Raw genomic sequence first — 26,450 nt, forward strand, 5'->3', positions numbered from 1 at the left:
CAGATTTGTCGACCAAGGCTTAGACTACCAGGGCCTATGCCCCCGACCACTGTCTAGTCCACAAAACATAGAACTCCTGCTGTTGACTGCAGGAGGGGAGTGTGGATAATTTCCCAGTCTTTCTAAAAGAGTATTTGTGAGGTCAGACACTGATATTGAACTAGGGAGCTGTTAAAGATATTTTATTATCAAAGTACTCAGATGCAATGAAATATCACTCAGACACTTAGAGCAGTTTTAAACGTGCACGGGTGAGAGACTCAGGGAGAGACTCACACACCTCCTTGGTGCAGTCTGGCTTTATTTATACACATCATGAAGCATACAAAAAAGGAAATATCATCCTTATCTTGTCAAGAAAACAGGTGTGGTTTATCAAAAAACTTCGTGTTCTCTACAAGGTTGTTTCTTACTCGTGGGTGGCGGTTTCCTGCTAGTGTGAAGGCAAACAGTGACAATGTGAAGGCAAAGACTGATAATGTGAAGGCAAGCAGTTTCCGTTATAAAGTAGGGAGCCAGCAATTAAAATATGCAGCTGGTTGAGTACAGAACAGAAATATAAACACTCTTAGCTGATCATTATATGAATAATAAAATCTTAGAAAGCAAAAATACTCTGACAGGAGCCTAAATTGCAATTTCTATTCTAGCTTATCCCAAAGGTTCTTGATGTGGGTGGTCCAATCGAGTTCTTCCACACCATACTCATCCAACCATATCTTTATGGACCATGCTTTGTGCACGTGGCCTTGGTCATAGTGGAACAGCCAAACTGTTCCCACGAAGTTGGAAGCATCAAAATGTCCAAAATACCTTATAATTCACTTCTTTAGCAGGCATCTATTCAGTGTATAGCACTGGAACAATTAATAGATGCGTTTTACTAGCCGAGCTTGATAGCTTTATATCTCTTTCTAGTATGGTCACTTGTTGGTGAGGCTCCCAAAATTATTTCTTCCATTTGCACCTTTGATCCAGGAGGAAGAAATTTCGTCCCAATGTATACTTGATTGTATATTGTTGGGTTGACAATAAAACTCTGCTTGACTTTATATACAGTCTATATGGTGAACATACCACTCTGACCCAAACGTTGCTAAAAACAGTCAAATAAATCTGTGCAGCAGATAGGCCCACACACAAAGACAATAAAAACAACATTTTTTTTAATGCTTATTTAAAAAAAAGTTTATTACTTTATTCTGGTAACCATTTGTTTTAGCTCATGAGGGACTCACATGACTCACCTTCGGCCGCTTCACTGTAAACTCATGGGATCGACCTATACAACAGTAAGATGAATGTGAATTATGTCGCAGTCTTCACGTATTCGCTCTCGATATCCCAAATAAAACTTTATCCACATGTTTACATACTTGTAAAACCATCCGCTTACTGCTTTATGTGAGAGAATAAGAAATTATAAAAGACAATGGAAAACAAAACAAAACAAGCTTTTAGAACTACCAGTAAGAAATCACTACAAAATGCAGTCTGGTTTTTTCAGTTGTGTCTTCGTTACAGAGTTTAACATTAAGCATGTAGTCTAGATACATTTATAGTAGAATAAAACGTCATATCTCGGACCTGTGGTCCTAACACTGACATAGGTCATACTCCAAACCATTCATTTTTCTAGTCTAAGTAGAATAATCTCAGCTGATTCGTTGCTGGAAAACAGTTTATACAATCGAACTGACAGGCTCACATAACTAACACCATGACATATTGTTGGTTTAAGCCAAGGAAGAAAAAAAAGTAGCAGTTTTGGTCCAGTCACAGCAGGTCTGAATAAAAGCATCACCCTCTGGATGCACTGAGTTGAGTCATCTGCACTAAAATTTGTTGCTTTTCATCATCGTAGCTGAATTATTGCACTTCTTGCAGAGGAAGTGAAACAGAAGCAGTCCGCTACAGGTCTACTTGAGTCATTTTGAAATGAGGTCAACGGCACAATAACTCAGCAATATGCCTGCAATCAACAAATTGAATGAATATTGCTTTTTAAGTGGTTTGATATGTTGTTCAGTCTTCAGAAACAATGTTTTTCATCCGTTATACTAATGATATCCAGTGCTGTCATTTCTTTATACTACACCCCTCTCCACGATCAGCTCTGCCCGTTTCCACACATTAAAAATGTTTTCTGTGGCAGCGTTTTCAGTCCACGCTACCGTTTCCTGGAGCTGGTCCGACCCAGGCTGGCGGTGCTGGAGCGGCGACTGAGGATGGGCGTGGCAGCGGTGGGCGACGTCTCGTTGGGGCAGCCGTGCTGGAGCAAAATATCGATGCAGCTTTTGCTCCCTTTTTTCGTGGCCAGCATCATGGCCGTCTGGCCTTGGTTATCTTTCGCTTTCACATCGATTCCATACTGCAGGGAAGAGGCAAAGGACAGAACATGATATTTAAGCCTGTTTATTGATTAGATATTGATTAGATGATTGAACAGTTTGAAGTGAAGTGGAGCATACAGCTGAAAAATTATGTGCTGCTCCTCTTCTATTACTGTTGGACAGATTTTCTTTGATTTGCATAGACAGTATATAGAGTTAAGGTAATAAATAAGTCTAACCAGCATAATCATAATTTGATTTATTACTGATTTTTCAGAACTTGCTTCCCTGACGTTCAGTGTTGTCTATGATGACAGGTCATCAGATCTCAGGACCAACATTTAGTTTTTCTTAAACTAATTTGTTATTCAAACTGCTTTACTCGTTTTAACGTGCGCTGAGTGTCTGTTAACACAGACTCAGTCTAGTAAGGGAAAATTATTCCATTACAGAAGAACTCCAGGGGTAGAGCACATTTATTAAATACCACCTGAACACTGTGGAGATCCCAGCACAGAGTCCAGGTGCACTAAAAACAGCCTGTCATCATTTCTTTTGAAGGTTACTGAAGTCAGCACATTCAGTGAAGAGGCCAGCTGGCAATACTGCGATTAGCAATGAGACAGTGTTCTTCAGCTTCAGTTCTTTTACATTAAATTGGATAGAATTGCAGTTTTAACATCACTAATGCTTGGCTGAAATTACACGCACATAGTTTTTTCTTTTTGATTGAAGTTTTTGGGTCAGCTGTTCACACAGGATGTGATTTCATTACCAAACACTATTGTAAAGTGATGAATATCTCCTGCATATGATTGTAATCTTATCTATGCCACATGTCTGGTCAGATATTTGATGACAGATATCTATTGGCCTAGTTACAGCTCCTACACCCTTCACTATAGACGTCGACTCTGTGGGTTTTGTGGAGAGTCTGGCACACTGAGTGCTTATTATAAAGCCCTCAAACACGGAGTCTGCAGGAGTGCAGGCTTCTAACCACACTGTGCAAAGTACAGCAGCTTTTTAATGTCGTTATAAAAGCTAATAATGACAAACAAGAACAAACAATTTAATATTAAGAGGGCAGCATGTTTTTGAAATGTTGTAAGCACCTGAGAAAAACTCCAAAGGCACATCTGATAAGGGTATAAACTGGTGCAAATGCTGACTGAAAGTTCCTGTTTCCCTCAGAGAAAAAAGAGGCAGCTGCCAATATGACTCCACAGAGAGTAACACTCATCACAGAATGGCAAGGGTACGTGTCTGCAGAGGCATTCACAGTTTCGAAAGCACAGAAGAGTCCATCACTAAGCATTTACACGATCATGGTGTGCATGCATGCACACTTCTACCGGTCAGTTTTTGAAGTAGTTTATTCCACCCTTATTTCTTTTACTGTGATTTACAGGACTAATGAACTAGTTGTGTTGTTCTACACTCGTCATTGGGCCTGAGGAAATATGAAACCGATATGAATGAGTGTGAACACAAAGAAGATACGCACCCAGATGAGCAGCTGTGTCATGACCACATCTCCCAGCTGGCAGGCAGCGTGCAGAGCCGTGCGCGGCAGCGAAGGCGAGCCGGCCGGCGGAGCGTTGATTTGTTCTTTAGTGCTGTGGGCCAGAAGGAGCAGCAGCCTGGGCAGATCTCTGTCGGTCACTGCAGATAGCAGCCACACCGGCACACCATCCTCTGGAAGCTGCGCCCCTGAGGCCGGCACAAGAGGCGCCACAAAGGCTCGCTGTTCATACTTGGCACGGATCCATGACTCTCGCTCCTCTCTAGAAAAACAGAAACAATACAAAGGAGACACACACATGTAAGATTAGACACTCTTAGAAGCACTGCAGTGTAAGCGAATCAGAACTTTGCTTACATTTAAAACTTGACATATCTGCAGGTTTTTAGAAATTCCACCATGGGTGTTATTTGTTCACGTTTGTACACATTGGATATTGAGCGATCAGATTTTTACCTGCTTTCTGTTAGTTTATTTCTTGGGTCTGGGATTTGATTTTTCCCACAAGCACACGAAACCACCGACAACTTCTCTGCATCACTTTTGACTCCATATTTAACTATTTAAATAAATGTACATTAGATATGAGCAGATGCAGTTTAAGCATTTCATATATGTTTAATCACGAGTGCAAAAAAGTTCTGCAACTCCGGCCATAAAAACAAACAAAAAATAAAATGCAAAAAAAAAGGATTAAAATTTGTCTGATCTCCCCTTCAAAGCTGTCTCCTGGTGCACTTCCAGTACTCCTGTTAGAAGTCCTGCTCTAACTACTCGTGTCCATTTGTAGACTTTTTGTGGCCCGTAAATTTGCGCTTGCAAGTTTTAAGGGAGAGGCTGGCTTTTAGCTTTCAGTGAAAGGGCCTGAAGAAGATCGTTGGATCGTTGTCCAAATGAAATCTTTTTGATCACACTGTGATGGAAACCTGACAACATTATAATATAACATACAACAATATAATTAAATGGCTGTAACTAGGGTAAATTAAATAATATTACTCATTAATGTATTTACTTTTAGCCCTTCTGTGACAATGAATCAATTTTGATTTTGACTGATGAACCTTTTTTTTAAACCTACTAATAAACCTAATAATGGACATCAATGAGTTTTATTCATAATTTAAATCTCATTTAGTAGCTCTAAACACAAATGTAATCATTTGTGTACAAATCTGTTTAAATAACATATTTAATATTATTTTAGACTTCGTTATTATTCTAATTTATTAAAATGATTCTGTACATTTTTAATGTGCGACCGTGGCTCAGGGGGTTGGGAAGCGTATCTGTAACCAGAAGGTCGCCGGTTCGATCCCTGGGCTCTCTGTCCTGGTCGTTGTGTCCTTGGGCAAGACACTTTACCCTACTGCCTACTGGTGTTGGCCAGAGGGGCCGATGGCGCGATATGGCAGCCTCGCTTCTGTCAGTCTGCCCCAGGGCAGCTGTGGCTACAACCGTAGCTTGTGATAATGTGAGAGTGAATGAATAGTGCCATTGTAAATCGCTTTGGGTGCCTTGAAAAGCGCTATATAAATCCAATTCGTTATTATTTTATCTGCTTAAAACTTGTATAGGGTGTACAGGAGTTTACAGCAGTTTTTGACGTGTGCTGTGATCTGGCTCCACCCACCGTGTCGCACTCGGTGTGGGTTTGGTCCGTCCTTGGGTGCAGCTCTCCCAGATGCTGTTGGCCATGTGGTTTCCGATGGCAGCCAGCACCTGTGTGAGCTCTCCCGGCCAGTCGTCCAGGTCCAGCGAGCGCACACGGGACAGGTGAGTCCCCAGGTTTCGGTGGATCCCTGAGCACTCGATGCAGATCAGCGCACCCAGATTGAGACTGGCCCAAGTGGGATCTTCAGGATGGGAGAAGAGAGACTGCTTAGCAAGAAAAAACCATGAGCCAATGGCTGCACCACCACAGTCTGTGCATGGTGTGAATTATGCTCCAGAGTAAATGTGCAGCTGGCGGGAAACGTGCCAACGTTTAGGAACTCACTCGGTGCTTCGCAGTCCACACACTGACTGTTGCCTTTGGCATTTCGGATGGCCTGGAGCGCTACGGCCTCGCTCTGACTGCTCCTCCGCGCCTGCACAAACACCCATTTGCATCATTTATTCATATCCACACAAGTGTTTCTGTTTCATAAACAAGTGGTGCTTAAAATCCAACCGCTACCTCAGTAAACACAATGAATAGTAACACGCATTGATTAGAGCAGATTATGACACCACGTGGCATTAAAACTGCAAAACAAAGACATTTTAAATTGAACTATTTTTTAAAGTTAATAACATTTACTTTCTGACATTTTATTTGAGAGCCTTAATTTGGAGTGAGTAAATGTTTTCACTTAGAAATTCTGCTTTGGCACAAACAACTCATAGCTAACCGTCCAATCATGCAAGGCTTTGTAAAGATGCCAAAATAACTGCAGCACAACATGAGGATGTTTTAAAGATAGAGATAGCCACATGGACCAAACAGACGTTCTTGTAGTTTACAGAATAATCAGTCATGTCACTTAGACGCCAACATTAAATATACTCTGCTAATTTCCCCTAATGAAGACCATAATTTACCACAACTTGAAGCTATCAGCTGAGCCCATGAAGTCATCAGGAAAGTTTTACTGAGGTCAAAGATCAAACTATACAGCTTCTTCTTCTTTTTTTGCAACTGCAGGATTTTACAACTAATTGTAAAGTGAATCTTTATTGATATATACTTAGGTGTCATATATGTAGTAATTAAGGGCACAGAGGAGGCTGTCAGAGTTTGTCTTTATGAGGGTAAGAGTTAAGGACATCTGTTTAAATCAGTGCTATTTTCCCCCTCCTGTTTAGTGCATCATTCTCCTGGGTTTATATAGTTCCCTGCTTCTCTTCCCTACTTGCAGTATTAAAATGTTATGATTATATTTTAAACAAAACAGGAGAGCAGTTGTACGAGACGTATTCTGTGGTGTCACAGAAAGAGTGGATGATTTTAGAAACATTGTAATATGTAATTTATTTAAAAAACAAAAACAAAAACAAATAAATCTTTTAGACATACTTTTCCCATTAAGGTTTCACTCCAACAATTAAATTAAGATTGTGATGCATATAGACTACTGTAGGTTTGCATGTTCTTCACTTAAGAGCGCTTCCATTTGAAGTAATTTACCTGCAAAAATTCATCCACGAACCTTATCTTTCAAAACCTTTAAGTAATCTGCGCGGTAAATGCTCGTTTCCCACCCACCTGCCTTTTAAGAACCAACCTAAATTTTAACAGATTTGAGAACCAAAAGGTTCATAAGGCTATAGTTCAGGGAAGTTTGGTGCACGGTGATTTCCCTGGAAATCACCGTGCACATAACTCGTGGGCTGGATTTCTGGTGAATTTCTTTTAGGTTGCAAATATATAGCGCCTCTAAAAAATGTGTCTTCTTTATTGGAAAAGAGGTGTGAGACTGTGCGGGTGTGATTTGATCGGATATGACTGGGATCGGTGACAGCAGAGACTCAAGCACCATCAGATTTTGACTCAAGTGTTTTTAAAATTTGACCTGTATTCTTCCTGGCATAGCTTTCTTTTCCTGCTCTGCTCTCTGCCCCCACACTGCACTTTCATTCTGTCTTGCTGTGATCAGTCAATCAAACCTTCACGCAGATATCCAAAGGAAAAGTTCAAGAGCAGGGAACAGCTTGTGGATTCTATTTTTGCCGCAATATTCTTCTCTTTAAGCCTCCAAGAAATGATGTTTTTAGACAGCAAAATCATTTTAGTTTAGGTGGAAAAATGGTGAGAATAAGTACAGAATCCATTTCTGAAATGTGTTTTCTGTACATGTTTACCTTGTTTCTGCCACTCTCACAGGAACCAAGACTTGCCAGGATTTGGCTCTCTATAGCTGTGACCCACGAGTCCCTCTCGTCCATGCTCGGAGCCTCAAAGTGCCACGTCTGCCCAGTAAACGACACTATGATGAAGTCGGCATTCTCTTCCTCTGCGAAGAGAGGGTGAAGCCGGAGAAACATGACATGAGATTTGCTGCATTCGACAAACCGAGAGAATGAATCCATTGAACTTTCAGTCGGTGGAGGAAAAATGAATGAAAAGCAAAACAAAACAAAAAAGTGGTTTAGATTGAGACATGAGGACAGAAAAATCTTTGGGTTATTCACGCTGAGGGTAATTCAAACAAACAATGGGGTGTAGATTATGGATGACAGGCACACAGGGAAGGAAAACAGTCAGAGAGCACAAGCTGTGTCAGCACCATCACCCTCACTTGTTACCTGTCTTATTAATGTTTCTCAAGCTACCAAAGCTCTTTAATTTCCACATTTTGCGTTTGGCTGCAGAGCGAGAGATAAGCAAGAGAAGAGAAAGAGGAGTGCAAGTGTTAGGAAAAAAAGGCAGATACGAAATATTCAGAGAAAGACAAGCACGTTTATTAATCTTTATCCACACAGAAGAGAAAGAACGGGAAAACAAGAAAAGTCAGAATATAAGCAAGTGTGTCTTAGTAGAAAGTAAAGAATATAAAAATCTCTCAGAACTAAAGAATAAAGATTTTATTTAGTTATTATTTTGAGTAAAATTGTTTCTGTATATATAAAGCAAATAGAAAACCCAATTTCTTATTTAACTTAAACTGTTAGCATCAGTAGTTGCGCCTTGTGGAATGATGATGTTACCTTCGGCTTGCCCGACGGCTGCATCCCCTTTCTGATTCATGCTCTTCTTCCTCCTGTTCTTCTTCCTGTCGCTCATGGGAGATGATTGGCTGGGATCTTTTCCACCAAACGAACCGGCTGTCGCTTCCAGGGCATCTGACATTTGGCGCAAACATAACAAAACATACATGACGGAATTGTTTTCAGTCGCAGCGGAGCTGAGGCTGCACCCAGAGTGTCTGAGCCGGCGATGGTGGCTGAAAGGTTTCATTCCCTGCGGTACGTACCGACACTTTGTGCTTTGGTGGACAATGAGGAGGGGCAGCGCTGAAGTCCTCGCTCACCTCCTTGAGGGGACAAACCGCCAGACCGGTCATCGGCAACGACAGAGAGGGTAGCTGGACACAACTGAGGAACTGATGAAGAGAGAGAAAGTGAAGTGTTTATGTACAATAGGCCATGTTTTTATGATCTTTCAGGCTAAGAAATGTAAATTTATTGTTATCTAAAGCTTTATTTTCAAGTATAAAATTCCAGGAACAAACATATGGAAGGAAGATAAAACTAGAACCTGCAATCTTTTTAATAGCCAGCAGAGGGCGACTCCTCTAGGTGCAAAAAGCAGATTGTATCAAAGGCCATGACAAAACTAGCATTTTATAATATTATGGTAACAGTTAAGAGTTAAAACGCATGATAAAGGAGGGTGTGTTTCAGGAGAAAGTAAACACAACAATCCTCGATTTCTTGGTCAGATCTACTCTAAATAAGTGGATTTATCAAAAAGATAAGAAGACATGTCCATCTTTTATATACAGTCTTCAAAGTATGGTCTATTTATCCTCCTAAAGAAGACATACCTGTACTGGTGCTATCAGCGGCTGGCAGCTCTTTACTCAGCCCGTTGACTCCAGGTACAGCTCCAGGGGGGGCAGGCGAGGGGCCTGTCGGTGCGACTGCTCTTGGAGGACGTTTCCCGGGAACTTTAACAGTCACACGCAGCAGATCGATTTCCTTTCCATGGGTATTCTGCGTGTAGTCCTGAAGAGGACAAGATGTTGCATGTTTTTAATCATCTTAGTGATCTGTAATGTTTTCCAAAACAGTCTTTAAGTCAGTCATGGGGGGTTTTTTTTCTCAAAAGGCCCTGATTTAAACAACTGAATTAAAATATGATGCAAATAGCATCACATCTCATGAATTCTGCTAGAATACCTAAATTTCTGTAGATGTAACAAATAAGAATGGGTCTTTCTTTCAAAAACCAATAACAAAAACAATCTAAAAGCATAACCGGTCCCTTTAAATGTGAAAAGCTGCAGATCTTCTCTCCCCCCTGCTCGTTTACTGTTGCATTGATCGGTGTTGTGGTGTTTTCTTACACTGGAGCTGGAGTGATAAGACAGCGTGCCATTGTTGGACAGGGTGACATATTTCTTCTTCCACTCCTTATTCAGAGAGCTCCCACTCCTCTTCCACAGGATGCCCTGTCAAAAGCATCAACCGGGGGTCGCATCAGTCACAGCAAACCACAGTCTGAATCTGCCTAAATTTAGAGCCGCCCCTTCAAAGTGTACCAGAAAGAGTTCGACAGCAATAGCTGAGAGCTCTTGTATTAATAGAACACCCTTGAGAAAGGTTGAAAAGGATGAAACAACAGACTTCTGTGCTGCTTATGTAAGACAAAATAAATAGACAAATGTATTTCTGTTCCCATCTTATTTCCGACAAGGGAATTGGCTCGTGTTATTGTTATAACTGCAGCGTGTAAATACCCCCATCACTGGATATTCGGCTTATTTTTGCTTGTAACGGAAACCAAACCTGTTTGATCGGAACGCCCCGCAGGCTGCTCAGGTCGCCTTTAGCGTCGCCACCTTTTTTGTCTGTGTCCCGGTTCTGCAACGAATCCAACAGAATTTAAAGTGTTAAGAAAGAAGAGGAGACGATTTAAGCGAGGAGAGTCAGAGGGGGGCGAATGGAGTGAAATGAGAATGAGATGAAGGAGACTAAAAGGTGTGAGACACGAGCAGTTGGAGGTGACTGACCTTGAAGAGCGAGGGGCGTCTGGGGATGCTCTTCAGCGAGCGAGCGTTGACGCTGCCTCCCCCGTCTCCCTGTGCAACTCGCAGCTCTCTGTGGCTCACCACAGGGGTGGAGGGGAGGGAGTAGGCGTAGCCGATACTGGGGCCATTACTGGCCTGAGAGGAGGAGGAATTGGAGGAGGAGGTGGAGGAGGTCAGGAGGTCAGGATGCAGGATGGGAATGGGAATGAGAAGAGATGGAGAGAGTGAGGATGGGGTGAAAGATGAAACAGAGTCACAAAAAGGTGATGATGAGTGACAACGTGAAGTCTTCAGTCGATCGGTGTGATTGATGGAAACTGATGGATGAAGAACAGGGCGGGCTGTGTTTTCATTGACTAAGCTAAAGTAATCAAACACGACACAAGCGTTGGTGTACACAACCTTAGATGATCCTTTGAATGTCATTTACATTTTAAATATCACGATTAAATCATATGTTCTAAATAAAAACAGGAAAATAGTAACAGTTGGAAGTCGTGTCCGATGTACTGTACTCTACAGGGTGGGCTCATTTTTAACATCAGTGCCTTGATGCCAGTAATAGATGAAGATTATATTTCTGAGATAAATATAAACGCATAATATTTGGAGTTTAGGTTTTATTTTTATAGTCACTGGGATATTTCCAGGGATAATGCTTTGGTCCACCAGCAACAATTTGTTAAATGTTAGCATTCATGTCTGTTTTATGATTATTTTCTATTTTACTTTGAAGTTCACATGTACTTCCTGTCTCTGTCTCCCCCTGATTCATGATTGTTTTCAAAGTAATCCAATATTTCCCTCTGAATATCACAAAAAACAAAACAAATATCTAACATTTAGACTTATGTACCTGAGTAAATGTATCGCTTCACACCACTGCTTAAAGCTACATAAGTTTTCAAAATGTATTTTTTAAATATACAATATATTTAATCCTCTTTTGATTATATTTGCGCTACAAATATACGAAGCCTTGAGGTTAATGCTCACTTCCACCTGCTCACACGATCAGTGAAAGTTCACTTACATGTCACATAACCTGAAACTGCTCAAGTGGCACTACTGCTGCAGGTCATCATGAAACAACATATTCAAAAATGAGAAAAAGGAGTTATGATTCCAAAAAACAGCAACATGATTTATTACTGTATGTTGCTCGCCAGAGGTGACTATTTTCCCGCAAACCTGCTCTAAGAGGAAAAATGACCCCAGTGTACAAAAACTGCAGTTCCCCTAATGGCCACTAGAAGGTGACTCTGGATGAGAGTCAACCTCCATTGACTCTCATGTTAAAGTGTCCATATTTGTATCATTGTGTAACGTACTTACAGTCTGACAAAGGACAGTTTGGGGTCTGGTCTTGGATTCTGGAGTTAGGGGCGTGGCTGCTTTGACTAACCTCTCCACCTGTAATACCGGTGCCTTTTGGAGCATGTATGCTTTATTTGCCTTTTAGCTCTAATTGGTGTCTTTTCTGTGCATTGCACCTGTACATTTTATCTATGCAACATGCGTACGTCACCCTTTTATCTAAATATGGTCACTTCTGGCTACAGAAAACAAAATGGCACCAGTCCAACAGCAGTATAAGCAACATTTTGTTATTACTCATGAAAAATAAATTTTGGATTTGTCTTTGAGCAAAATGTGATGTATTCAATGGACGTCCTTTAACATAAAGAATATTTGCTGATTAAGTAATCACTAAAGTTATTTTGATCCAGTCTGACGGTAAGTAAGTAAATAAATATGTGTGCCAAATTTCCTTGCAATGCATTTGGTGTGCTGCTGACTTACATCCCCAGAGTCTTTCTGCTAGCACAGCTTAAAACATGATCAGCTGGCATTAGAAGAACGGTGAAAGAGTGCTTTAATTTTGAAGACAGCATCAGCATAGCAACAGCAGAACACTTTCATCAGTGTCCTATATTTATCATGTCTTATGTAATATCTGTCTAGACCGAAAGAAGATTGTGTTTACTCAAACAGTCGACTAATAACTACCGAGAAGGCGTCACACCTGACAGTCATAGTCACTGCTCTCTTTCTACAGTTCTTTAAATGTGCTCAACATGCTGAGCTTTTTGTTTTGTGAATTTAAAGAAGATGTAATCAGCAACGAGGGCCAAGAAATACTTGAATCAATAATTGAATCCGGACAAATAATTATCTGAAGTAGAAAATACATGATAGAATATCCACTCAAAAACATGTTTTGTCCCTGATAAACATGAAGCAAAATAATGTGATTAAATTTCAACTAAATATAAAAAAATCAAAGGTTTATTCATTCAAATAATTAATCATTGTAGAAAATAAGCTTAGATGATATGAATGTAAAACAATCACGTAAATTTCATTTGACCAGATTCTGTTAAATTTGATATTTTACTTTGAACATTTTATATGTAATCAAATTATTTAAAATCCACAATTTGGGATAAATATTTTTTGAGTGTGTGGTGGCAAGCAATCACTACCGTTATTTCAGGTATTGCAATTTAATTTACGTCTGCTTTTCAGAGGGATATATTGCACTATTAACTCACTGGGTTTACTTAATATCCACATTTTCATCTGAAACATCTGTAGTTGGTGAAAAAACTCATGCAGAAGAAGAATGTAGAATATATAAATGTATATCTCACAGCAAACTGTGTTGTGCTTTTTTCCAACAATGAAAAAAAAATCATACTTCTGAGAAACTAACTAGAAATTTTTATGCAATAACAGCAAATTCTGACAGAAAATATTTTTTTAAATGGCAAAGTCAAGCCTCCACAGTACACAGAATATTTTGTACGGTATATGTTTACATATTGTTCTTAACTTGAGTTTAGGTTTTATGTGTATTTGTTTGAATACTTTCATTTTCACTTATTTCTTACCAGGAAATGGTTACAGCACGTTACAGCGCTCTGTTTTATCCACATAAATTTAAGGATCTCACAGTTTAGCCAGCCTGGTTTTAAACACTGTGCTGTGAGACATACCTGTTACAGTGCACACAATAATTTACACATTATGGCATTAATATCAATATTATTAATGATCAAATAATAATATCTAATAGATGTAAGTTTTCAGTTAAATATATATTTATACACTTTTACATTATAGTTTCTTCCGCGTCTATGTGAAGTCAAAAGCACAAGATGCCTCAGTTATGAAGCGAGCTTTTTCATATTTTAGAGTAAAAACATAAATTAGATTATTGTCAGTCCAAAGACATTTGACATCATGCTCTAAACCTTAAAGTATAATAAAGTAGGAATATAGTACTAGGTCCTTTTAATGTGTAATAATAAAGGTCATCATTATAGAAACTGGTATTGTTAAGACATGGTGCCTGACCAACAGGATATCTGAAGGTGGGGGGGGAAAGGTGCCACTTCATTAGTTGGTTGGTTTGTGGCTGTTTCACAAACCAACAAAATTAGGAAGTGTGTTTAGTTAGTTTTGGTCCCACAACAGAAAGCTTTTATTATACACGACTCCTGGCTGGTGCATTAATGCCAATCTTATTATAAATAAATAGATAAATAAACCTTCGTTTGTGCAAAACGTAATTTTGCAGAAGATGCATGATATACCTTCAGGCCTAGCCACAGTGATTGACATGTTGCTACCCTGTGATGGTGATGGTGAACATTAAATTCTCCAAACCGGGTAGACCATCGTTGGATATTAAGGAGAAACTAGCGCTCAGTCTAAAACGACCCCATTAAAGAATGGTTTCTTTAGTCAGGAAGAAAAATCATCACATAACTGAGCGATATAAACAAGTGAACAAGTAAAAATTTATTTCAAAAGGAAGTTACCCCCAACACCTGCTGAGCATTTTTGTGAAAAGCTCTATGTGGTGAGATAAGATCTTCTACCACTAAGTTTTGAAAACGGATCTGTTCTGCTTACCAAACAAAAAACTGTTTCATTTTATTTACCACTTTTCTGCCACAGTTTCTTCAAAATGTGTAACACAAAGTCCACCGATCACATGCAAAAAGTTAGGTAGTTACTTAGAAAAAGGCTTGAAAATGTCAGGATTATCAAGATAAGGCTATCAGTGTGGTTTGTGTTTCATTAACCATTAAATTTGCAAATGCAATATGGGGTATCTCCTATGGGAGTGACCCAGCAGTAAAACCGAAAAAGGACGTGTTACCTGTCCAGGGAACGATGCTGATCCAGGTGTGGAGCCTCCCGAGTGACTGGGTGAGTTAGGCAGAGACTTGCAGGCCTGCAGTGCTGCCTGCTTCTTCTGAGCTACAATCTTCTGAGCAGCTGAAAAACAAACACTCAAACAGTTGAGTCTGTTTCAAATGTCAGTGTGTAAATAGTAATGGGTGGATATTTTTTAAATTTTATTTTCCTTGTGAATCACATCCTTAAGCCTGTTCTTTTGTTGATGCTGATATCACTTATAAAATGTGAGTCAGCTCACCCTCTGAAAACACTCGGTCAACGTTGAACCCGTAGGTGGCGCAGGTCTCGTAAAAGAGGGAGTGACGCACGTCAATACACAGCTGTCTGGCTCTCTGATCTTCAATCACGCGAGGGTTGGTGCTGCTGATTTTATCTAAAGAAAGAAACAATATCAACATTGTAACACCTGCTTGTCCCATAAGCATCTTCTTTTGTTGTGGATGTTAGGAACCCATTCCTATGAATGCAACTCGCTGGACACGTTGCACATCTTGGCAGTAATCCTTAATTCTTCATGGCATAGATTCAACTAGGTGCTAGATTCTTACTGTGCCATCTTAATGCTGAAGCAGAATTTCAGTCTCATTAGAGCATGTGACGACTGTCTGTTGTCCAGTTTTGGTGAGCTCGTGTACATTATAGCATCAATTTCCTGTTCCTAACTAACAGGACTGGCAACCAATGGGGTCTCTGCTGCTTCAAGGTTTGACGGATTGTGCATTTATCGAGCTTCTTTTGGACATTTTGATTGTATCGGGTGGTTATTTGAATTATTGCAGCGTTCCTATCAGCTTGCAGCAGTGACAATTTTCCTCTGAACTCTGGCAAAACATGGCATTTACACCCAGAGAGCTGCTAAGGGAGGAGACCCTGAATCCTCCCTTAGTTAGGCTGCAATAGGTGTAGGCTGCTGGGGGATTCCCATGATGCATCCCTTCAGTTACTCATTCACTATGTGTTAATAGACCTCTCTGCATTGAATAGTACTTGTTATTAATCTCTGGCTCTCTTCCACAGCATGTCTTCTATCCTGTCTTCCCTCTCTCACCCTAACCAGTTGCAGCAGATGGCCCCGCCCCTGCCTGAGCCTGGTTCTGCCGGAGGTTTCTTCCTGTTAAAAGGGAGTTTTTCCTTCCCACTGTTGCTTACTCATAGGGGGTCATGTTTGTTGGGTTTTTCTCTTTATTACTGTGGGGTCTACCTTAGAATATAAAGTCCCATGAGGCGACTGTTGTTGTGATTTGGCGCTGCATAAATAAAATTGAATTAAATTGAATTGAACTGCTGCTCACTGAATATTACAGTCTCTCATTAGTTAAGCTTAAATGCACTGAGTTCCTGTCATGTGACCGACTGATTAACTTAACTTAATAAAGGTTTGGGCTCTGAATATTTGAGGGTACATGACTGATTTGTGCGTTTACCTTGTGTGCCGACCACTATGACTGGGATGTCTGAGCGGAAGGCGCTGAGCTGGCTGTAGAGCTGGTAGAGCTCCTGGAAACTGGCCTCATTCTCCAAGCTGAAGACCAGAATGACTGCATCAGCCCAGCTGCTGAACTGCAGGAGGAAAAGGATAGATGGACAGATGTTATCTTACTGTGCACTGATGGATGATGAAATGTGCAGTGTTACAGGTCTGTCACACTCACACACACAAACACACACATACACATCATCACAAAGAAGCACCTGTGCATCAGGTGGTCCAGCCTCCTCTCTGATCAATAATAAATGACTCTGACCATCCACCAGCACTTCCTTTTTGTACCGTCCACCTGTCAGGAACAGTGACAGTGACAGACAGGTTATTCAGCAGAGTGACACCCCGAGGATGAAGCCATATCACGCACCAGGTTTCTGAGGTTAGGGATACAAAACTCACGCACACAAGAAGCCACTTTTTAGATAGGATGTGCTTGTGTCTTACCATCAGGTTTCTCGACTGCGGAGTAACTGCCTGTGATGTATTTGTTTACCAGCGCCGATTTGCCACTTTTCAGACTTCCCAGAACACCCTGAGAGAAGGAGGAAGGAAATGCAGCACACACAAGTTGATTCAGGTTCAGCCTGCATGCACATTTACAGCACCATGCAGCAAATATAACTCTCAGACTAAATTAAAACGCATCAGACACAGACTTTCAGTTCCTCCATCGGATAAGCTTTGGTTCCTTTTAGGCAGTTTACACTGTCTGTTATTTAATCTGTATTTTCCACCTGTAGACTGCTTTGTCATCCACATATAGAAATGTGCAGCAGTGAGTAGGTGAAGATAATTCTGAAAGTGCTATAAAAGTGCTTCATTGTAATACAATCTGGTAAAAGTCCCGTGTTCAAAAATATACGGGGAAAGTATGATGCCCATTTTTAGCTCCATATTTTTATTTTTGGATTTCACTAGAGAGGCTTTGTACGATTCACTGCTCAGTACGAGGGCTTGGTGCAGCACCTCAGTTCATCTGGTGTCTGAAACAACCTGTATTGGCACTCAAAGAGCTTGGGAACCGCTCTGTACATGGTTCTAAAGCTCTTTGTGGCACATAACATTTCATGTGCTCCATTTTTTTAGCCAGACACACACAAGAGAACAATCAATAACAATAACAATAAAAATAAAAATAAAAATGGCTATAACTGAACATTAGTTAATTTGAGATCAGCATTTATTCATTTAACCGTGTTTCACTTTATATTTTTCCCTTTTTTTTAATCCTTAACTGCTTCAAGCCAACTTCCTTCTGATTGGCTGCCTCTCATAAACCGAAGGTCTGGATGGCAGGTGGGCGGAACTTCTGGGCTCACTGGCAAAGTCTCAAGTCAAGTTGTTTTTTAGTCAGAAAATAGAGCTACTTTTTTAACATGGCGACCAAAAAAACCAACAATGCAAAAAGTGTTGAGTGTTTTATTTTGCCGGAGGTTTCTTCCTGAGTTTTTCCTTCCCACTGTCACAGAGTACTTGCTCATTTTTTAGGAAAACTAAAGCAACTTGAGGCAACTGGTACTGTGATTTGGCACTATTTAAATACAATTTAATTTAATCTTTTTCTAAACTAAACCCAGTAGTTTTTATGATTAAACGTGACCAGATAATTTTGGCTAAAGTGTGAAAAATATGTAGCATACGACTCAAACTTGTGAGTCTGGTGTCGGCAGGGAAATGAATCGCTATCACAGCCCCTTTGGCCTTCAACTGGGAATTTTTTTTAAATTGGAAAACAGGAATTTTGTTTACATGGACCTGAGTCAGTTTATATGAGAGCGGACAGACAAAATGTTTAGGGATATGAAAATAAAGGTGGGAATTTTTAGGTGCAGGACTATGAATCAGTGGTCATAATTATATAATAAAATATCGTTAAAACCACTTTGTGTTGTACTGCCTAGAGTGAAGACAGGTGTGCGGTGGCAACCTTAGTATCTCTCTGAGAATGTAGGTAAATGTACTCATTGTTTTCTTGGGTAAATCTAGTTTTGGGACAAATTTTCAGAGCTTTTCGGACTGTCTTTTTCTGTTGTGATTTGTGATCCTGTACAGGGTTTATGGCCTTAGTGACCAATGAAATAAAGGTTTTGGATTTTTACCCATTCATTTATTTGGGAGGTTCAAAATCACGGCCCTGAGCTGTTGCCCAGATGGTTGCTGAGTTGCAAGACATGCTTCTGTCAGTATGCGGATTTCACCGCTCAGGTTACACACTTCATGTCATGTCATTTCTACTAACACTCAAAGGGGGTGAACAAAATTAAGATTTTCCATTAAAGCCAAAGTACTACCAATATATACATGAGCAAGTATTTTCCACCAGAAAAATCAATTAGCAGCTATTCTGATACTTATTTTCTTGCTAAAATGCCCGTTGTTAAAGATTCTGGCTTTTCTGCTGTGAGGACTTGTTCTCTTCCCTTTTCATTACTTTAATAGTTTCCGTTGTTTAAACAAAAAAGGGCATTGTTCACTTTGGACTGTGGGAAACTGTGAGAAGATTTTCACACCATTGTCTGAAAATTTGCGACTCAAATGAGAAGCTAATGAGCATCAGCATCCATTATGAAAAACATGATTAGTTACAGTTAAAATTACCGACCAAAACAGTAAAATGCCGTTTAAATGAACTCATCAGCAAAAACGGTTACAAAATAAATTAACATGATGTTAGTCAGAGGGCTTGTTTGGCTATTTGAGTGTTTCTACTTTTAATATTTGCCATGCTCACAGAACATTTTAATCCAGGCTTTTTAATTGTTATTTAGCATCACTGCAGTGCAATATGAGTACCTCTACTTAATTCACAGGTACATTTAGACCCTTTTTAGAGGTCCTCAAGTGCTAATTTCAGTGATGCAGATTTAAAACAGACTTTAACTAAAATATAGCAAAGTACAAATTGTTCTGATAATGTGGGGACATTACTGTGTCTGCTTATTTTTATTAGTTCTCTAAAGAGTGTCAAACACGTTCACTAATATAGCTTAAATTACCAGAGATTATTAGCTCATTTTAACCTTCTGATCCACTAGTCAGGCTGGTATATTGCGAGTTGCCAGCCAAGGAGCTGATGTGTATTATTATTTTAGTTTGTTAAAAGTTTCTTTTCCTATTCTGATCAAATTGGGCTTCAGTGTTTGTTTACAGTACAGCTGATATGGTTTATGTTTAAGGTTACAGTTTCTCTCATTTTTTCACTGCAACATTTAAATTCACCAAGAATTATAACGCTGCAGCTTCTGTTTTACACACATTCATCGATGATGATTTCACATAACTAAACAGTCTGCTGTACTGTTGTCGATTGTGCATCTCCCTCTTGCTCTTATATTTTTGTCATTTTCTAGTGTCTAGTTGAGTGAGGAGGATGGAGAGAGAGGGGGGGGGGGGGGGGGGGACAGAGAGGTTGAAGAACGAGAGACCAAAAAGTGAAGTTAGCTGGAAAAACAAAAGTAGTTTTTCATGCAAGTCGTGGAGGCTTTGTGTGTTTTCCAGTAGCACACAAGTCTGCATACTAAAAGGAGGGCTTGTACAGTTTGAATTAAAACACTTTAATATAAAACAACTCTATTACCAGTTTGCTTTGTGTACAGGTCTGCAGACTGGCAGGGTGATTCCCCAGTGTCTGTACTGAATAATGATATTTTAAGTGCTTGATGATTGGGTGGACTGCCTCTATGTGCTTAACAGACTGAAATAATGTTTCTTATCTTATCTGCTTTTTCACAAATGGTTCTTTAACTTCCTAAATGACTGTATCTTTGCCTAAAGGCTCCACCCTTAAACGGGTCGATTAGATTGAACTCTCTGACTTTTCACTCTAAAAAGTAGTACTAGTTTCACTCTTAGACACTACAAAAGGTCATCCACTTAACTAGGCTGCTTCTGAAGGTAACATTGTAATGTTTATCCAATTGAACTGAGGTTTGCAAATGTGGAAACAACATGTTCCATTAATATTAATTACAGTGCACTGCATGCATGACATTATGATTGGAAACTGAGGTTTGACCCTACGCTCGCCCCTGACTTAGTTTAAGAATTTGAATACTTCCTCTACTCTGCACAAACGTCCTGCCTAGTTTGGAAATTCATTCCTGCAGACAGAACTTGGGACTTAAAAAAAATCATCTTTACCTTTTTAAGCTCGTAATATCCAACAGATCTCTGCTGACCTGCTTTTCACGGTCCTTGACTCTTGTACAGTATTTTTGGTTCCTGTTTTGGTTTCTTTGATATCTATTCTCCTTTCTTATGTTTCTGAACTTCCTGTTATCTGTTACCCTTACCTCCCCCTGACTTGTCTATTTGTTCAGAGACAAGCGAAGCGTTTTCCACTTCCTGTTTTATTTTGGTAACTGCTTTTTGTTCTGTGCCGCCTCTGCTTTTCTTTTCATTCTAACAGTGTCAAAGAAACATTTTTTTATTACCTGTACATTGAGTACACTGAGTACGGATTCATTTGGTGATGCTGGCATGGTACGGCTCAATAAGTCACATATATAAATGAGATTCCTGCAGCAGAGAAACGATTTCACACTTTTTTCATCTGATTTTAACCAAAAACTCTGAACCTGTTGCACATCAGGTGATGTCTTCAGCATCAGTTACCGTGGTGATCTAACAGGTAAAGAGAGAGCCACTTTTATGACACTGAAAAGTCGGACTTTAAGCTCTTTTAGCTGGCTAACCCATCCCTCCAGTTTACCTGGTGCTTGTTTTGGATTCCTGCTTTGTTTCCTTTGGTCTTTGCTAATTTTTGGATTTTAATTTGCAGCTTTTTTGTTATTTTGTTTCCCTCTTTGTCCTGGATCCCGAGGATCCTCTCTCATCTCAAATTAAAATCTCAGATTTAGGTTAGAGGTATGTTGTACCAAAAACTGTGTAATTTTAGTATCTGTTTAACACACCAGAAGAAGAATCTTACAGCAGAACATAAGATGTGACATATTTTGTTTCTAAAAGTCTTCTCTTCAAAGTGGTTCACTGATGATTGTTTCATTTTTCATTAAATATATATACATATACACATATATCTTTTTGCATTAGCCTCATCTCCAATACAGATAATTAACTATAAATTACTGTAATAGATTCCTCTTTTTCTAATGCTCTGGCAGTGAAGGGGGTTTTCTCACCAGTCTCAGCTCAGGGATGGATCTGCTCAGCGTCCACTCCTGGCTGTTGGCAATATTTACTAGAGAGAGAGACAGACAGGGACAAACAGTCAGCGAGGCGGTGACACATCATTTAGATTACATACAGTAAAAAGGGCAGCCATCTTAACAGCCTGCAGGAGGGCAATAAATCACACAGCTGCTGCGTGACTGGCCTCACGTGCGGCCTGGCAGGTCGCCTTAATGAATATAACCTTTCAGTCACGATGGGGGATCCAACAAGGTGGAGCCACACCGCTCTTTATCCACTTTGCTCTCCCCGTGCTGGAAATGACGGGCAGCTGTGCGCTGAGCGATGGAAACCTTTAGTGTTCAACTTGCTGCTGCTCAAAGATGTCAGGCACCTTTTTAGGTTTGAACTAAAAGAAATTACAGCTAAATATATTTATATTTGACTCGTGATGAAATTATAACCTGGACACATGTGGAGGTGAAACAGCTATAAATGGCGTATGAGAGAAAGTAAAGTATGATCACCAAAATAGAATAACTTCAGTGACTCAACTGCTTTTCTGCCTGACAGCTGGCACAGTTTCTACCAAGCAGCAGCATCCAGAGGTAAACAACAAACAAACAAGAGTGCCAAAAAACAGTGATTCCTCTAATGAACTGCCTGCAAAACCAATTAGTTCCCACAGAGCCCCCACCAGTATTAACTGTACGGTCATGAAGAAAATCATGTTTACAGCCAGATATGAAAATAAACAAATAAATAAAACATTTTGGTCTGTTTAGCTGATTTCTGTTTCAGTTTTTAGAGGTCTTTGTCTTGTTTTCCCCCGTCTTCCTTGTTTAGTGTCAGCCCTTGTGTTTCAGTGCTCTCCTATGCCCTGTTTTGGTTTTACTACCTGCTTTTTGTTCCTTTCATCTGCTTTGTGATTGTTTGTTTGTGCCTTATTCCCTCATGCCTCTCGTTTTACAATCAGCCTTCTGTCTATACATAATCTCCGCTCTCCCTCTGTCACTGTTGGATTGTCTGCTTGTCTTTTGTGGATTTCTGTGTTCCTTATCTTCAACCCCTTGTGCCTTAAAGGGCTTGTTTGGGGTTTTTTTTTTAACCTAATGTTATTATCTGGACTTATTATAGGCAATAAAACTGCCTTTTTGTTTTAACATGATATACCTAAATTCTAGTATATCACCAGTTTGGATTAAACTTAGGGGTCTGGCTATCTTAAATGACCGGTGTGCAGTTGCTACCTGTCTGCTAAGTGAAGCCACTGAACTGGAAATCTACACCAAACTTCTGCCTTATGGAGCATTTTTAATGGTATTAACTGAGAGATAATGTGACCTGCTGCGCAAAGTTTGTGTATATTTTATAAGTCTGTCCATCTTCGAGGCTTTGAGTCCAAGTTCAGTGGGACACGATACAGTGACTACATTCATATATTAAATAGTTTGTTTTAAAGTTCTCAAATTTAAAGGAAGGTTATCATTAAAACTAAAACTCATAATCTATGCATGTATCTGTCTAAGTCATAGAGAGTCAAGAGACCAAGATCATATAAATGTCTGGTTTGTTTGGTCAACAGCCCAAAATTCCAAAAATCCAGTTTTCACTTTATATAAATAAAATAAAATGGCAGGAATTACTGGATAAATAAAATAAATATGAAAAGTTATTTGGGGTTCCTTTCCTCTTCAGCGACTTACCTAATCGACTAATTCTAAAATCATCAGGGGCCAATTTTAGCTGCAAACTTGGCTTGAAATTGTGTCTGTGATTGTGGCACACAGTCGTCTGCAGTGGTTCGGTCGCAGACAGCTGTGCCAGCGTTCCTATTGGGCAAAAGAGGTGGCATACACCCGATATGATGCGATGCCAACACCCAGAAACCCAGCTGCAGCTCCAGAGCCATTGGAGGGAAAGACAGACAGAAAAATTGATTCATAGACATAAAAAGCATCAGTGGCCAGTTTAGGTGCTCTGTCTGGGAACCCATCAGTGCTTGCCTAATGACCTATCCTCTGGGGGCAGCGGCTGATGTTTCACAGCTTCCGGTGTAACCAGCAGATGTTTCGAAATCTGATAGTTTGCCCTAAAGTTCCCGTTTCACAGACTGCGTGTGATTTCACAATTTTACTATGAATGCAGACATCAAAGGGAACCTACTAGGCTTTCCTGTATTTTTTTTTTTTTTGTCATACTGTTACGATGGTGGATTTGTATTAAACATGGCCAAGTTTCAGATAATTACATCAGTGTGGCCCTTTTATGGTCATCTCACTTTTAGCCTATCAGAGATCACAGAGGTTATAGGGAAGGGAAGAGAGCTAAGGGTTTGTTTCAGGCTGCAGACAGGTCAAATGCTGGTTTCAGCATTGTACTTGGCTCAAAATGCTCTTTTTTCTCTCCACTCTCCTCATGGATTGTTTACCTGCATGCAGCCAAACCCAATCAAACATGTTTGGTTTATACGGCTCAGACAACAAACAGTAACCAAAAAAGACCAAACATTGCTCACAGATATCTGCAAACTCACATGCAGATACAGAGTGTGTTTACAAAGATTAGAGGAGTGAAACACGACAGTCCTGCAGTAACACCTCATAAAAAAGGATTTACTGAACGACTGTCGTGTTAGACTGGATTCCTATTTTTGTTAGGTGTACAATAGAGTCTGCTGACATGGTAGCAGCTCAGATTGAGTGCACTGTAATGCTAAAGCCAGGATAAACATGCTCACGGTAGCAGCATTAATTCTGATGTTTAGCAGGTGTCAAGCAGGCTTAGTTGACAGGTAGCACTCTGGACTGAAGCCGTGATGCCATTAATCCTGCACACGCTTTGTAGAAGTTTAACATCTCCATCTCATCAAGGTGGTTATGACTCTTTCTTTGTTAGCAGGAGAAAAGTTATGGAGTCCTTTGGACGACAGTTTTAGAGGCGGGGTCTTGCCCAACTTGGAAATTATTAACTTTTGGACTTTATGGACACATATATGCAACAAATTGAAAAACAACTGGGAAATATTGTCTTGATGCACAGTGTGGAGGACATTTTCAGCCTTGGTGGAGGTACATAGTCTTAGGCTATTCTTGTATAGATATGAGCTTTGTCTTGTTAGCCTCAAATAGTCCGATAAGATTGAAGATGAAGATCTGGAGGCTGAAACAGTGATGACTGTGGTGGCTGATGGAGATCAGTACACACAGCTGCAAAGCTGTCTGCACAGGGCTCCATCTCCATGGTTAAAAAAAGTTTTACACTTCTTCTTGCTGTGGGTTGATTGTAGAATATCTTGGTTCGCAACCAAGATTGCTGCAGAGTGGCTTTCCTCTCAAACAACATTGAATCTTCAGCTTCAAGGACCACTAATGCCTCTACAAGGTTTTTCAGGTTTTATAACGGTAGGCATTAGTCTTGATTCAGGAGCCATGCTGCCTGTGTTCTCCTTTTTTGTTTTTTGTTTTTCTGATAAAGAAAAAGCATTTATCAGAAAATACAAAGCAGGAAAGGAACTAGAGGAAGACAACGGGAGACCGGGAGGTTTTGGCAGACTACCCTGATAGATACACTGCCCATTATCCTCAGTGTGAATGTGTGATGTGTCCTTCAAAAACAGATGATGATTAAACTCAGGCCTGGTTCTAAGTCTAACACCACACACAGCGATGATGTGTTTCACACGATTAAAAAAGGCACTTACACACGAGCTGTTGCTGCAGCCAGCTCCCTCAGAAAAAGGCCAACTCCTACCACACACACACACACACACACACACAGACTTTGCATGTCTTTGTCTGTCTTTCTGACTCAAAGCTCTCTTTATGGCCTGCTGCTGGTGCCAAAAACGATCAGACAATGTGATCCTTCTGCTGCTTCGACACACACATGCCTACGTAAAGCCAATTATCCTCAGTACCCTCTCCAAACCAATCACGAGTGATCCCTCACATCCCTTGTGTGCAGCCTGTAGCTGACATCCAAAACTTAATTCTGTTTTTAGGAAATTTTGTCTCTCAAGCATGTGTCACTGCACACAGACACATACATGCACACACACGCACACACACACACACCTCCTCCACCCTATGTTTCATCAGGCTCTATAGCAGCAGCAGCAGAAGCAGCAGTCCTGCCGGTTGCCATGGCAACACTTCCTCCTGCCTTGAGTATGTGTGTGAATGTGTGTGTGTGTGTGTGTGTGCACGGTCGGCGAGGCTGGTCTGACTGTTTGAGTGAATCCACAGTGTGCATGTGTAACAGTGTGAATACACAATGAGTGAATGAATGCATAAACACACACACACACACACACACACTCCCTCGCTCGCTGGCTCCCACAGGCCGACACTCGCTTCGTCTTTGAGCAAACATGTTGGTGAAAGAGATGCACTGTTGTACGCTGCAGCCACTCAACTCACAACCCAACAATCCTAAAGCTTAGAAAAGGCACACTGAGGTTCACACATGAATTTAAATTCAACCTGACGGAGACAAAGAGGGTGAGAAAGAAGGTGCAAAAATAAAAAAAATCAAGCTCCTTATAGTGGCAGATCATGCAGTGGGTGGACTATCAAAGACAGGATTAGAGATGTTCTTGATTCGCTGTGAATCCTCACTTCCCTTTTTTGACGTGGGTGAACGAATATCATCTTATGTCTTTCCTCTTTTCTAATCATTCCAGCTTTATGGAGCGACGCAATCCGACCACCAGCTCCTCTCCCTTTTGGCTTCATTAGGAGACTTAAAGCCATGCTGGGAACACTGCTTAACTGTGTGTGTGTTGGGGGTGTTAGTGTCAGTGTTTGTGCGTGCAGATTACCCCTCTAGCGATGTGAAATTGGCCCCGCGCTCTAAGGGGAATTAGGTTAAAACTGTCCAAGATGATTCTATTGTCAATCCTCAGATCAAAGAACTTCATCTATCATCAATTTGCAGACGCACATGGCTTTGGGGAAACGTGACAGTGTTAAAGCCTGCAGATAGATTCTGTGCAGGCTTCTTTAAAAAGATCAACCCCACCCCACCCA

At 40.4% G+C, this 26,450-nt stretch overlaps 1 protein-coding gene across 5 annotated transcripts in view; it reads right to left on the minus strand.

Annotated features, from left to right (window-relative positions):
- Positions 1–1,160: 1,160 nt before the first annotated feature.
- agap2 (ArfGAP with GTPase domain, ankyrin repeat and PH domain 2) overlaps positions 1,161–26,450 on the minus strand; it is a 33,955-nt gene continuing 8,665 nt past the window's right edge. For 2 of the 5 annotated variants that reach the window (XM_026154103.2, XM_026154100.2), the window contains 18 exons: positions 21,432–21,490; positions 16,735–16,822; positions 16,497–16,582; positions 16,229–16,364; positions 15,043–15,177; positions 14,764–14,882; positions 10,575–10,727; positions 10,351–10,425; positions 9,909–10,013; positions 9,387–9,567; positions 8,814–8,942; positions 8,548–8,682; positions 8,146–8,205; positions 7,702–7,853; positions 5,858–5,948; positions 5,492–5,714; positions 3,841–4,120; positions 1,161–2,371 (listed from right to left, as the gene is read on the minus strand). In XM_026154103.2, the coding sequence (XP_026009888.1) occupies positions 2,171–2,371; positions 3,841–4,120; positions 5,492–5,714; positions 5,858–5,948; positions 7,702–7,853; positions 8,146–8,205; positions 8,548–8,682; positions 8,814–8,942; positions 9,387–9,567; positions 9,909–10,013; positions 10,351–10,425; positions 10,575–10,727; positions 14,764–14,882; positions 15,043–15,177; positions 16,229–16,364; positions 16,497–16,582; positions 16,735–16,822; positions 21,432–21,490 (2,408 nt within the window). In that variant the 3' untranslated portion in view covers positions 1,161–2,170. The remainder of the gene's footprint in view (positions 2,372–3,840; positions 4,121–5,491; positions 5,715–5,857; positions 5,949–7,701; positions 7,854–8,145; positions 8,206–8,547; positions 8,683–8,813; positions 8,943–9,386; positions 9,568–9,908; positions 10,014–10,350; positions 10,426–10,574; positions 10,728–14,763; positions 14,883–15,042; positions 15,178–16,228; positions 16,365–16,496; positions 16,583–16,734; positions 16,823–21,431; positions 21,491–26,450) is intronic. The other 3 variants (XM_026154102.2, XM_026154101.2, XM_026154104.2) reach the window with 3 other exon arrangements.

Source organism: Astatotilapia calliptera, chromosome 20 (genome assembly GCF_964374335.1).
Source record: "Astatotilapia calliptera chromosome 20, fAstCal68.1, whole genome shotgun sequence".
NCBI classification, from domain to species: Eukaryota; Metazoa; Chordata; class Actinopteri; order Cichliformes; family Cichlidae; genus Astatotilapia; species Astatotilapia calliptera.